This window comes from Anguilla rostrata, chromosome 4 (assembly GCF_018555375.3).
Source record: "Anguilla rostrata isolate EN2019 chromosome 4, ASM1855537v3, whole genome shotgun sequence".
In the NCBI taxonomy this organism is placed as follows: domain Eukaryota; kingdom Metazoa; phylum Chordata; class Actinopteri; order Anguilliformes; family Anguillidae; genus Anguilla; species Anguilla rostrata.
Genome location: NC_057936.1, coordinates 17,048,747 through 17,062,335, shown reverse-complemented (window position 1 = coordinate 17,062,335; position 13,589 = coordinate 17,048,747). Strand labels below are relative to the sequence as shown.

Sequence of the window (13,589 nt, the reverse complement as noted above, 5' to 3'; positions counted from 1 at the left end):
CTTTTGACTCGTTCCATGTCACACCCATTTGCCTTGGACCATTATATTCTGATCCCATACTCAACCCCTTTTCCATTCTCTTTTTCTCACCCCATGTCACACCACTGTCTGCATGTGCTGTTGTGTGGCTGGGTGTCCCCCTATTTCCTCCTCCGCCCCACTCCTTTTCGGTGGCCACTCCCCCTTCTCTCCGCCCCCCCCCCCCCCCCCGGTGAAGGAGCGCATGCGCCTGGAGCGCGAGGAGGCCAACCGCTTGCTGGAGGAGGAGGCTGAGGTGAGGGTCCCATTGTCCATCCCCCATCTCTCCAGTAGGTGGAGACACTGTTCAAAGAGCTGCTATGCTGCCTCAAGCTCTTTGAGGAGTTGGAAACACCAGCCCTGGGAAGTACCTCTAGTGAGACTAGATATAATTGAAGGCGGATCTAGCAATTCTATGGTTTCTCTGACCTGGGTTACATCAGAAAGACTGTTGCCTAGGCAGCAGATTCAACATTTTCTGCTCCCCAAGTCTTTATGATCCTTAAATCACAATGATCTTCTCAGCGCTGTCCCCTGTCCTAAGGGGGCTCAGATCTGAGCCTTCTGTCTCCTTCCCCACCTTCAGAACTTCAACACAGGTCCCCTCAAATTGGACTACAGGACGCTGGCTGCACTTCCCACCACTAGCCTGCAGAAGGTCAACCAGGTGAGTCTCACTGGTCTAACACAGCCCATCACAAGCACATCCCATGGGCTTTTCAGTCCGGTCCCTCTAGCATGCTTGGTTGAAATTTGAGTCGGGTCGGCCCAGGGTTACTTCATTCACCATTAAAAGGTGGGTTCTAATAAAAACAGGCAGACCCCTATGTAGAATCAGCTATTATGGAAATAAGACTAGATTGGAGAATGTAGTTGAAGGCCCTAGGAGTTGGGGGTATGGAAAACTGTTAACAGAGTAGATGAACATTACATTACATTACATTACAGGCATTTAGCAGACACTCTTATCCAGAGCGACTTACACAACTTTTTACATAGCATTTTACATTGTATCCATTTATACAGCTGGATATATACAGAAGCAATTCCGGTTAAGTACCTTGCTCAAGGGTACAACAGCAGTGTCCTTACCCGGGAATCAAACCTGCGACCTTTCGGTTACAAGCCCAGTTCCTTACCCACTGTGCTACACTCCGTCCTGAACAATCTATGAAATCAGGTTATAAAATTACAGCATGATTAGACGTTGCTGTTCACACTTTATTTTAGCGCCTTATCACTGAACTGTTGAAACGCCACATTAAGGAACACCATATATGTAAGTGTCCATAATTGGAACATGACCTCTTAATATGTGTTTGATGACCTGTGGCCATTGTCTGCTCCGCGGCCTCATGACTGCAGCTCTGGCTCGCCATCCCAAAATAGCACACCCTACAGAATCTGCCGTGTTTATCTCCCAGGAATCCCTACAGTGACCCCTGACCCCCAGCAGGTGTTTCTGAGAGGTGGAATGCGACCGACCTTGCGTTCCATCTGCGCATTCCGAGTCCCACATTCCAGGTTCTGCATTCCCAGGCTTCGTCTCCATCTCTCTGTCCTGAGGGGGGGCTGGATAAGGGATGAGGAATAAATCGCCGTTCCTTGTTTTCTCACAATCCCGCTGCTGCAGCGGCTCACATTCCAGAATGTTGTTTCCCAGGGGAAAAGATGGAAAGGGTGCCATCTGAGAAGATCTTGTTCTTCATGGAGAGCTTCAGCGCTGAATGAAACATGGTGTTGTATCATTCTTCTGACCCTGAATGGATTGGTTCTGCTTGGTTCTCCTACGGAAGTTGCTCTTTACACAGCTTTTACTTCACGTACAATCCATTTATACATATAATTTGCTATGATAATTACAGTTAATTAGCTTGTTCAATGGTACAATGGCAGCACCCAACCTCAGAATTGAACCTACAGCCTTGTAGTTACCATCCCAATTCTCTGACAGTTATGCTGTTTGAGAAGAATCATCCCTCTGTAAGACCATCTCTGTCCTTAACATCTCTCTTTTGATCCAGTCAGTGGAAAACCCAAGGCTCTTGCTTGTAGCCCACTCAAATCCCGAAGGCCAACATTTCAAACTCCTTACTAGGAAACCAGCCTCTGAGAACAGAGTGAATCTGTTGCACTTTGGTGAAGTTCCGCTTTGTCATGAGTAGTGTGCATATTTATATATTATGGATGTGAAGTGAAGGCATGTAGAATGGTAGGACACAGTGAATCAACCTTTTCCCAGACCAATTCAGTGGAGAGTTGGGGGAGGGGGACAGTTGGCACTTCTCAGTGGTTATTTTGAGGTCTTGCTAAGAGATAGTCAAAAGGGGGGAGGGGGAGCTGGTGGTTGTGGGATTGATGTAAGGGGCAGGCATCCAGAGAGGGCATGCAGTGTCCGGGAAACATTTTGTGAGAGAGGAGATCCCCACCAAACGTGTGCTCCCGCCAACATCCTACAGTGAGTCTGGGGAAAAATTGGGTGTCACTAGCAAGGGTTCTGTTGTTTGGTTCTTTGATTTCTTTTTTTGTCTCTTCTTCATGTTTCATTGTGTTACTATTGCATGACTTTGTATTATTCAATCCAGTGCTTCTGAAGGCTACCTTGGGTTGATTTTTTTGGTCTGATTTTGTGACTGAAATTGTTTTATGAATGTGATTTCCCATGCTTTGCCATTTTTCTTGAGATATAGTGTGCTTGAGATAAAGGTAATGGATACAAGTGGTAGTCTGACTGAATTTATTCATTTTAATCTATTGACAGTTTTCAGTAATGTTGTAGGTCAGATAAAGTATAATGTTTTTCAGAAGTTTTTTATACCCCATAGACCTGAATATTAGAAGGATTATTCAAGGTATCTGAAGAAGGACTAAGTTTTAACCGGTTGCAAGGCTAAGACTCATGCCAAATACAATAATGGTCTACATGGTTTTTTTTAGGACTGGTTAACCTAGATAGCATTGCAGCTGTTGCCAAGACTATTCAGAGAGAATTTTTATTTATGTAAAGGGGGGGGCGTAGGCTTGAAATGAAGTGCAGTATTAGTACGCAAATGGATGTCAATGGTCAAGTGTAGGTAGTTTCCTGCGATTTCAGCGTCTAAGATTTCTTTGATGTCGTTTATATAGTTGACTTCTTGTAAAAGAACTATGGTTGCTGATTTATGGTTGGTTTATGATTTATGGTTAATAGTTCCTGGTACCTGGTTCAGCTATTGCGTTATTATAGTACCCTGAGTGACAGGAGTCATTATTGAATTTTCTGGATTCTTGGAGGATTGTGAGTTTTAAGTTCCAGTTTCTGCCTAACTTGTGGTTTTGAATAAGCTGCAACTATTTTATTTTCTCCTTTCAAATTTTTTGTTTTAATTTCATTTATGAATCAAAGTGAGCAAACAAATTGCATAATTTGATAAGACGTAAAATGTATATTCTAATACAGAATATGGAGGAAAATACATTTGTGGTGTAACATTCTTGCATTTGGCGGTGCAGTATAGTCATAGAGACAGGGCTGTGTCGATGTGTGAAGGGATTCAAGCTCAGGTATGTCCATGAAATGGGTGAAGTGGCTCAGGCTGGGGTGTGTCCATGGGTGAGGTGAGTCAGGCTGCCTCTTGGCCCTCTCTTCAGGAACAGGGTTTCCCGCAATGTCAGCAGCCCCTGTTTCAGTCTCCCCCCCCCCACCCACCCACCCACTATTCTGGCCCAGCTGTCTTCCTCCATCTCACATGACTCATCCCTTCTCACTGCAGGGTACTCTGTCACTCTGAGCCCATTCCTACAGGGCTTCCACAGTCATCTTACAGACTTAGTAATGTTAGAATGTCTGAACTCATTTTCGGTAATGATGCTGAATTGAGAGGTGGCAACGGGTTTGTTTTTTGTTATTGCTATTGATTCCTTGTTGTTTTGTCTGCACTTGATTTGACCTTGTGAGGTTTTGGAGTCTGAAGAATATTGTTATTTTTCAAAGCTTGTGACGTGTGCTTGAGATAAGCTGTGAATTTGCTGTCTATAGTCACTATGCAAACACAATGACCATGACATCACTATTAGAACTTAAATATAGCTTGACATGTGTGGTGCGATTGAAACATGGTGACTGTTTTATCAGAAATTCACTCTCTAGCTATTCTGGCTTCATAGTTATAGCTCAAAATTAAAATGGCATTGTCTAAGTAAGAGAACTGTGGTTGCATTAACGTAGGAAAACAGCCACAATCAGATAAATTCTCTGTGTTATTCATTCTATAAACGATTACAACAGGTGATGACCTATACTTGAGCCACAATAAAATTACTCCTGTTTCTTTGAGTCATCTTTTGGTATCTGACATTTGTGTTTTTAATGATCGTAATATTCACACAGCCATTGGTAGCATTGCGAGATTCAAAGAAAAAGTGGTGTATTTGAATGAAATGTCAAAAGCCAGATGTTGTGCTCTAGCGAGCCTGCTCAACCAAAGTAAAAGGGTTTTTTGACGTTAGTCTGAGGTCAAACAAGAAAGTTAGTCCACAGTGCATACCTGTTGTGTTCTACATAGATATAATGCCTCATATGCAGTCAGAAAGGATTGTGGTTTGCGATAATTGCTATAAAAGTAGTTTAAGGAGATGGTACATGTGATTCCTCTGGCATTGGATGCTGTTATTTTTTGAGCTGGTTTGGCAAGTGATGTGTTCAGCCTCTTAGCTTGGTTATTTGCAATGAAGGGAAGATGAACTTCTGTCTGCTTTCTCTCTTTTCTGCCTGTATCTCTGTCTTATCTCCCCCTCATTTTCTCCTGCTCCTCCCCAGTCATCTCTCTCTGCCACTCTGGCTGCCCCCATGGAGGCCTCCCTTCAGACCCAGCACAGTGCCCCTCTTGCACCCCTTGGCTTTGAGCTGTCGGGCCCCTCAGCAAACGGGTTTTCGCAGCAAAGCTTTTTCCGCACGGAGCCCTGCGTACCGGGCACCACCACCGCCCCACTCTCCCAGTCCCCTTCCGACGATGGCGCGGACTCCCCGGCCGTCTTCGTTTCCAAAATGCCCCCCATCACCATCTTGGGACCGCCTCCCCACCAGGCACAAAACATCGCCACACTGCCCTCAGACGATCCCGTCGCCCAAACACAGAAAGCCCAGCCGCCGCCTTTGGCCGGACAGGAAGTCCCGCCTCCCGATGAGGGGGAAGAGGAGGAATGTCTGGTGGACTCGCAGCCCATCTGCTTCAAGGAGAACCCCTTCCTAGTGGCCAACCGCAAGGGGAAGGGCCGCCCCCAGGCGGAGCGTGTCCTGTCGGGGCCCCCTGTGGGCTACGGCCAGCGCGGCCAGCTGCAGACCTGTCTGTACAGCAAGGCAAGCAGCCTTGGTGTGCCCAGCCTGCATGGGTGTTTTCAGACAGCATGGTTTCATATAGCCCTGCTTTGCCCTATTACAGCGTCAGTGTGCTACACATTAGCACCTGCATGCGGAAGTGTATATTTCCCACCTTATCTAATTGTCTTACCTTACCCTACATTAACTGCCTCTCCCTGTGTGGTGGTGCGAGGAAATAAACATGTGGGCTAGTGTGAATTTGCTTGGGCAAAGTTCAAATTATGTGTGATTCAGGAGGTCGTGTATGCTACTGGAATGGATTCAATTTCTGTTTGATGGTATGCTCACCACTAACCAGGAAATGCCAGGAACGGTTGCTCTGCTAACCCACAAATGCCTCAGTCAGTCAAACAAATGCAGGATGAATCTAACATTGAGCATCAAGGAGCTGCAATCCCTTTGTGGCTGGAAACGGGACATCTAAACTGCATGTAAATCAGTTGACTTCAATTTTATTAATCAGTGTTAACACAGTGGAAGATCTGAAGGGTGGGTGCATACTAGCACTAGTGCAGGTGGTGAAGATCAGAAAGGTCTAATTGAAAGGTCTTTTGCTTTGTGTAGCTGTGAGTTGTGATGCTGACTTTTTTTTTTGTTGTTTGTCTGTCTGTCTGTGTGTTTGTTTGTATCTAGGATCCTTCACCTGAGCCTCGGGGAATTAAGAGCCCCAGTAGAGATGTCAGCTACCCCTCCAGCCCCCAGCCCGTGAGTACACATCAGCACAGTCTATGTTCAGTCTGCTTTATTTAAATTCTCTTTACCTATCCGTTAATTTCCCAGGAGTCTCGCCTCTTTAAAATGAGCTCTTTCTTCAGAGGACAGTTGCAATCCATTTTGACCACCAAAGAGAGCCACATAGAGCTACAAATTGAGCCTGTGCCTATTGCAAGGCCTTGCATAAATTGTATAGGGCTGTTTTTATTTGGATTGTTGTAGTCGCTCGTTTTAACATGGCGAGGCCTCTCTGGTTTTAACGAGTCCCGTTCTTCATTTGACCTTTCCAATCCTCCTCCCCTGCCCTGCCAGCCTGTCCATCAGTCCCCCTCCCCGGCCCCTCAGGCCCTCGGCAGGGAGACGCGTTTCGTAAGTGGCCCTGAGCCCTGCCTGGCCTGGCCTGACGTTTCTTGCTACATTGCAGCAAGGACCTTAATACATGTCAATAAACTGTGTTTTGAGCCACCCGTACTCCCTTGTGTAGACTTATCTGATTAGCTACTCATCCGGAGTGCATGTAGCTTCCCTGGCGTTGGATTTGCTGTTAATACATTGCTTAATGCAGTTTGAACATGGAATACATTTCTGGAAGACCCCATAGGGGGCATACCGAGAGTGATTAAGAACCAGTAATGTTGAAAAACGTCAGATGCATCTGTAAAGTAGTGCTGTTCGGGGCAGTAGTGAATCCGTTTTAATGGGCATTGTGTGTATGAACGGTGCTGATGGTGCTGATATTTGTCTGCATGCAGACTGGGAACATAACTGTTTGTATGCGTGTGCAGCCTGTATCGATGTCCCTCATTATTAATAGTGTCGAGTAAACACACTTTCTGTTTCAGGCGAGCATTCAGTTCACCTCGGGTATAGTTCCCAAGGACAACTCATCAGTGAGTATTCAGGAAATTCACTAACTTTGGGTTTACGTAAATTATTTTATACTTTCTGCCAGATATTACTCAGTCACTCTGCATCTAGTCTTCTAGAGTCTACTGTTGAGTTTCTGTGAGGTGCTATTGTTGTCATGGATTGCACAATTATGCTTGAAACCTGACATTAACTACAATATGGTATTCAAATGACCTATTTGCTTCTGCTAGTCCCTCTCAGAATGATGCAGTTTTCAGAATTGGAGGGTAAGGATCTAGCTGTTCGACTTGTTCTAATTCTCTGTGTCTCTTTGTCCTGAAGACTAAACCAGGTGTAATCCAACCTGCATCTCGCAAGTGGCAGAGTACCTCTCCAGTCAATCAGGATGACTGGAGCAGTCCAAGTCCCTTCCAGCGTGGTCCTTCCCCCATCAACTCCCAAACCCCTGTAAGAACCCTGTCAAACCCTCTTAGCAAACAGTCAAATAGCAGCAAATAAAACATGTTTCACATGTTTTTATGTTCACCTTTCTGTATTTGCTCTGTATCTTTGGTGATGCTCAGCACTAATTCAGAATGGTGTAAGAAGTTTCTCAGGGTTGAAATGCTAGCCTTTGCTTGCTCACATGGGTACGGATGTGATTGTAGGCCTGCCTATGTGTAGCATTGCCCATGTACGAGAAATAGACCTTTGATGTGTAATTAAGCAGGGGTCTTCTCACTCCAACACGTAAGATTTTTCACAGGACCCAGGCAGCAGTCTGTAACTTAACATATTACATTTTAGTAACGATTTTAAATTTGAATGTTGATTACCTCAATACAGTGTTTGTTCATAGTGTTGAAAGAGCCTGAGGGTGTTGTATTTGTGTATTTGCATTTGACAAATAGATGCACTGAAGTTGTAGAGTTTGTGAAGCTCTCACCTGAAGCACAAATACACTTCCACAGTGTCAGCCTCCTAGTTCCCTTGTTTCTCTCCTTCCTTGGTGCGGTCACAGCATGTTCTCTTCTTGTTCAGCCTTGCTGTGTGCACCCTTTATCTCTGACTCAGTCCTGCTCTTGGTCTGGTTGTCCTCTTTCTCCCTCTGGCCCTCCTCCTCCCTCCCACCCCCCCTTTTCTCTCCCCTCCTCCCTGCGGCCCCACTCACTGCAGCCTCGTGCCCCCACCCCCCCCTCTCCCGACGAGTTCCCTACCAATATTAAGCAGGCATACAAGGCCTTTGCGGCCGTGCCCCACTCTCTGGCAGTGCAGCCGACGCAGCAGGTACAGTAGGCCGAACGGCAGCACCCATCCACCGGCCTGTTCACACGGCCGGGTGCATGCTGGTTTGCTCACCCCTAATAGTCTACCCTAACTTCCCTGTTATCACTATACCCTACAGAATGCATAAGGTCATTAGAGCCAGATGATTTGGGTTGTGATGCATGGAATAAAATGGAGTGATGTGAACCTTCCTGAAATGGAGCCAGCAGTGAAAGTGGATTAATCCACATTTGTTCCTTTAACCAACTGATTTCCAAAGCCAGCAAGTTTCTTTTGTGCAGATAACCTCCCGGCAGTACCCAGTCCCACGCCTGCTTCTGTCTTTTTCATTTGAACGTGGGCATGGGTGTATTGAATGATTTCTTATTACTGTCCTGTTAGGTTCACTGCCTGGCTTCCTGTTTTAATTCTTTCACTGTGTCTATTTGCAGGAGCATTTTGGCCAAAGGAACAACATACAGCACAAGCAGGCTTCACCAGAGGTGAGTCACCTACTGCCTCATATTTATGCTCCACCGTACAGCTTCTCCAGGATGAATGGCTAATTCTGCAATGCTGGTTATCATAATTCATGAGGATTCTAGGATTCTGTTATGAAGTCTTTCAGTGAGAAACTTTCACTTGAGAGAACCACGCAAGGTTTTGACTGTAGATTTGCATTGAGTGGATGTCTGGTGAAAAAAGGATGCTATGCATAGTTTCAGTTATGGTCGCTCTTAGTGTCATGGACTACAGCCTTCTCTAAGACACTGGTAATGCGACAAGTCATGGGTGACTTTTTAGTGGACGGGCACCAAAGTGACCTCCTTTGTGGGTCTTTCAGCTTGAGGCGGACAGTGAGGTGTTTTTGGACCGGGGGGACGGGGACGCGGCAGAGGGGGATCTGGCAGCCCCCGCTTCCCCTCGCCCGCCCCTCTCCCCTGACCGCAGGGAGTACATGAGCTTGGCCGCCGTGCCACGCCTCTCCCGACCCTCCCTGGAGATGCAGGTACCCATCTCTGCCCCGGCAGGAATGTCACCTCCCTCTCCTGTGACGCTTCACCGCAGAGACCCTGGGCTGCTTTGCTCTGGTGGTGGTGGAGTCACTGTGATGGACGTGCGATTCAGCTGCGGTGCTTTGGTGGCAGTGGGCATTCTAATCCTGGAAATGAATTCTTCATTTACCTAATCCCATTTCACTGAATCATAATGACATAGGTGACGTCTTCCACAGGGTGATTACTGATCAGTGTGGACTTTTCTTCTGATTCTGATCTTTCTGGGAGTTGTGGGAGCACATTGTCTATGTAATTTCAGAAATGACATACGCAAATCAGTCTGTTCACTAAAGCATGATCCAATCTGACACTTTCTCTATTGGGAACATACCTAACAACACTGTAAAATTACTAACAGAGATCAATCATTTTCATTTAAGGCAGAATTGTGATAATTCTAACTCAAAATCCCAAACAAAAGTCTAAAAATTAAGACATGGCTATATCTTGACAGTATGAATTATTGAAAAAGTAAAGTTTGTATGGCTTGCCTTTTATAAACCGTCCTTGAGTGTGTGTAAACGTTTATGAATGCCACATAATGTGTGCTGCTCAATTAGGTGAATGATTATGCAGCCTCTTTAGCAAGTGTACTTGCATTTCCTGCCATGTGAAATACAGCTTTTTTAGACATTTGTGTTCATTAGACTTTTATTCGATTTTTTGATTCCTACACATTGGTACACTGGCTCCTGAAGTCAAAGTTAGTGTAGAAGGATTTTGTTTTAATCACCCCCCATCCCTTTTGCAGTCACCTATGACCAGCGGTCAGGGCAGTCCAGAACAGCGCTCCTTTAGAGATCGACAGAAGTACTTTGAGATTGATGTGAAGCAGCAGACACCCGAGAGTAAGCCCAAGCCCAGAGTCTCACTGGTTGGGGAGGACGATCTGAAGAAGATGAAGGAGGAAGAAGGTCAGTGGACACTTCCTTTTTCCTGTCTGCAAAGACATTTGATGGATCAGAGAGTTTTATACCATCGCCCATGACATAACAGACTTTGGAAGGTTGAATTTAAAAGTTAATTGATTTCTTCTTTGTCTGTCTGTCTGTTACTGAACAATAGCAAGGAAGATTGACTTTAGTCCCCGGGACTATCTTCTGGATGAGGAGGAGGAGGAAGAGGATGACCTAGCTAAGCAGATGGCAGAGATGAAGGCCCAGGGCAAAGTGGTGTTGGATGGCGTGGAGTATAAAATCGAGAGTGTGAGCAACCAGAGTGCTTCCTCTCCCAGACACTGTGCTACGCCTCCAAGCCATTTCGCCACACCCCCAAGCCATTACGCCACACCCCCCAGCTCAGGGTATTGCTGATTCAAAATTAAATATTGAATTAAATACAAATAAGCACCTTCATGGTGACATTGGTAGTGGTACACAGGAAGTTCTGATCCGATGCTTTGTGTGTCTGTGTGTGTGTTTGTGTGTGTGTGTGCATCTGTGTGTGTGTAGGCCCTCATCTGTGGATGGTAAGGGAGACTCCCAAAGAAATTCCCTGGAAGATGGTTTCAGAATGGAGCAGAGGCCCAATTCCATGACTGGGTAATGATCAATATTTGCGGTTTTATGCTCCTTGTGATGAATGTTGTAATCCTGAACGCATTACCCCAATAAGCACGAATCGGTCCTATTGGATTTTTAACTTAATGGACTTAACTTTAATTCTCCCCATTATCAGTGCAATCGTGGTCGGAATGACAGCTCTGCTGGCAAGAAGAATAGTCGCCATGTAGTTTGACAGACAATAAAATAAAGAGAATAATTTAAACGTTTGCATTTGTAAAGCATGCAGCTGCTCTTCTTGCATGAATATGATATTATTAGATTGAATCCGTTGTTCATAAAGTGTCTTGCTAGCCGGAGCCCTGTATGACTGACGGGTTCTGTGTCCGCGCGCAGACTGAGCCCGGCCTACCCCGGTGAGCCTAGCGCCCCGATCCGCACGGCCAAGGCGGAGCGGCGACACCAGGAGAGGCTGCGCATGCAGAGCCCCGAGCTGGCGCCCGCCCCGGACAAGGACCTGTCACCCGCCGAACGACGGGCCCTGGAGGCAGAGAAGAGGGCCATGTGGCGGGCGGCACGGTACGGCCTGAACTGGTCCTGAGCGGACCGCCGCTCACGCACGTACACCGCTCCTCAGAGAGCCGCCGATACCGAACGCTAATATCTATGAGCGTCGGTTAAAAGCAGGGAGTTTGGATCCCGAGACGTTGCGCGACAGAAGGATTTGTTTCTTTTCGTTCCTAACCTGCTGTTGCTTCCTCTCTCTCTTTCTCTAGTTTGCTGTTTTTGCTTTTATTTGTCTTTTCCTTTACCTGTAGGTGTTGAGTGTGGAGGTTCAAGTGTAAATGTAACAGGAGATGGAGGTCAGCTAGCTTCCTTTTAAGCGGGGGAGGATCCTTTTTTTCGTTAAAGGAGTAAAGAATAAACAGTTAAGGAGCAGATATCAAACCATATGTGGTTACAGATCACTTAGTGAAATGGCATACTGTTCAAAGTGTTTTTCCTCATTGTAAAACCTTGAATTATATGGATTTTAATTGAGAACCTTCCTACTACAAGTAACCTGCCCATCAAATTTATCTTTTTAAACCACTCTGGAATGTTCAGTTGATGGATAGACATTGGGGCTTGACTCATTGGGGTATCTTGCATTTTAGAGTATTGGTTAAGTTAAATATGCCAGCTTATGGTCTAAATGGGGCAATTTCTATTTTAAACACTATTTCCTGCTTAAACATAAGGATATAAAAGTCTGTATTTAAAGGCCATACAGAACACATTTCATTCAGTGAAGTGGTCAGTGAACTATTTGATCTTGATAACCTTTGCCTCAGTGTAAGAAAGGCTTTGTTAAAATCCAGTGTGACTATAGTTAACACTGCCCTAGTGACCTTTCATTGGTTTAGGCTTTGCTATAGTCCACAGGTGGCTACAGTTAGCACAGTCTACGGGCTGTCCGTTAGTTAAGGACCATAATATGGATTCGGAGAACTGCTCGTGTGATTTTTTTTCTTCTCACTGTTTGATTTTGTTTCCCTCCATTTCTGGTAGTTGTTCCTCCTTTATTCCCCCTTAACTCTTGTACATGTCAGTGTTTTACCTCCCATCTGTTTTTCCTTTTTCTTTATTTGTATGTATGTGCGTATGTCCGTCTGTTTCCCTCTCTCCCGTTCTGTCCGCTTGACCCTTCCTCCTCCTCCTGCTCCTCCTCCTCCTTGTCCTGGCCCGGCCCAGACCGCACGGTCTGGAGGAGGATGTTAGACAGTATGAGCAAGACCTGGCTAAAAGGCTGTACCAGACCAGAGTGAGGGCATCTCAGGGTGGCTCCGTACCCCCTCAGCCCACCGCCACCACCCAGCTCAGGTCTGGCCCCCTGTCCCGCCTGCCGCATTGCATTGTGGGGGTGTGATGGGGCTGTGCTTTTGTCGCTTTGGGAGGGTTGCAGTGGTGAACTTTCACATAGGCCAATCGAAACCAACCACGTTCAGCTGCACACACTCTCATTGACCTCGCACCGGCGGTCTGTCCTCTGTCTGTCTCCCCTGCCTGTTCACATTCTCTCCTTCTCTCTGACCTCATCTCTTCTTACTCTGTCTTTTCTTTCTTTTCTGTTCTCATCCTCATTCATTTTAACTACTTCTCTATCGAGCAAGCGCTCACCCTCTTGTCTCTTTCCTCATAAACTCTTTCCTCTTTCTGTAAATTCTCACTCTCCTCATGCTTCTATCTCTCTCTCTCTTTACCCTCTGTCCCATCTCCTTCCTTGTGTTCCTACTTAACCTTTGTCTCCACACTCGATTTCCTGTCTTACAGGTCACTCTCTGCTGCTGGCTTTGCCCATGTTGCTCTCTTACCCACACTCCTCTCCCAAGCACGTGGAAATTGCTTCTGCATCGCGCTTTGTTGCTTAGACGACTTTTTGCCCCATTTCTCCTTTTTCCCATCGCCTTTCTCGCTAAATGCCTCTGATAGCCCTCCCTCTTTCTTTCACTATCTGCACCTCTCTCCCTTTGTCAAGTGTATCTTTCTCTCTTTCTCCCTCAGCCTCTTTTCGCCCCTCCTCCTGACCACGTCTTTCTCTCTCTCAGAATGAAGTCTCTGGAGCAGGACGCTCTGAAAGCCCAGATGGTCATCGCCAAATCCCGGGAGGGCAAGAAGCGCTCCACCCTGGACCAGCTGACCGAGTCGCCATCGCCGGCCCCCACGCCTTCCCCCACTCCGCTGGAGGGTGAGTCCACCCGCCAAGCTTCACCTCAGAGAGCACAAGATCCTCCACAGTAATGACATAGAGCTCAAACCCCTACAGTACCTGGAACAGGCGAG

At 46.3% G+C, this 13,589-nt stretch overlaps 1 protein-coding gene across 7 annotated transcripts in view; it reads left to right on the top strand.

The window, feature by feature from the left end:
- scrib (scribble planar cell polarity protein) overlaps nt 1-13,589 on the top strand; it is a 96,603-nt gene that overhangs the window by 73,961 nt on the left and 9,053 nt on the right. For 3 of the 7 annotated variants that reach the window (XM_064330990.1, XM_064330992.1, XM_064330991.1), the window contains 15 exons: nt 218-274; nt 605-685; nt 4,817-5,356; nt 6,011-6,082; nt 6,934-6,981; nt 7,283-7,408; nt 8,117-8,227; nt 8,659-8,709; nt 9,051-9,215; nt 10,016-10,178; nt 10,330-10,567; nt 10,716-10,805; nt 11,163-11,345; nt 12,501-12,629; nt 13,355-13,494. In XM_064330990.1, the coding sequence (XP_064187060.1) occupies nt 218-274; nt 605-685; nt 4,817-5,356; nt 6,011-6,082; nt 6,934-6,981; nt 7,283-7,408; nt 8,117-8,227; nt 8,659-8,709; nt 9,051-9,215; nt 10,016-10,178; nt 10,330-10,567; nt 10,716-10,805; nt 11,163-11,345; nt 12,501-12,629; nt 13,355-13,494 (2,194 nt within the window). The remainder of the gene's footprint in view (nt 1-217; nt 275-604; nt 686-4,816; nt 5,357-6,010; nt 6,083-6,933; nt 6,982-7,282; nt 7,409-8,116; nt 8,228-8,658; nt 8,710-9,050; nt 9,216-10,015; nt 10,179-10,329; nt 10,568-10,715; nt 10,806-11,162; nt 11,346-12,500; nt 12,630-13,354; nt 13,495-13,589) is intronic. The other 4 variants (XM_064330993.1, XM_064330994.1, XM_064330995.1 and 1 more) reach the window with 4 other exon arrangements.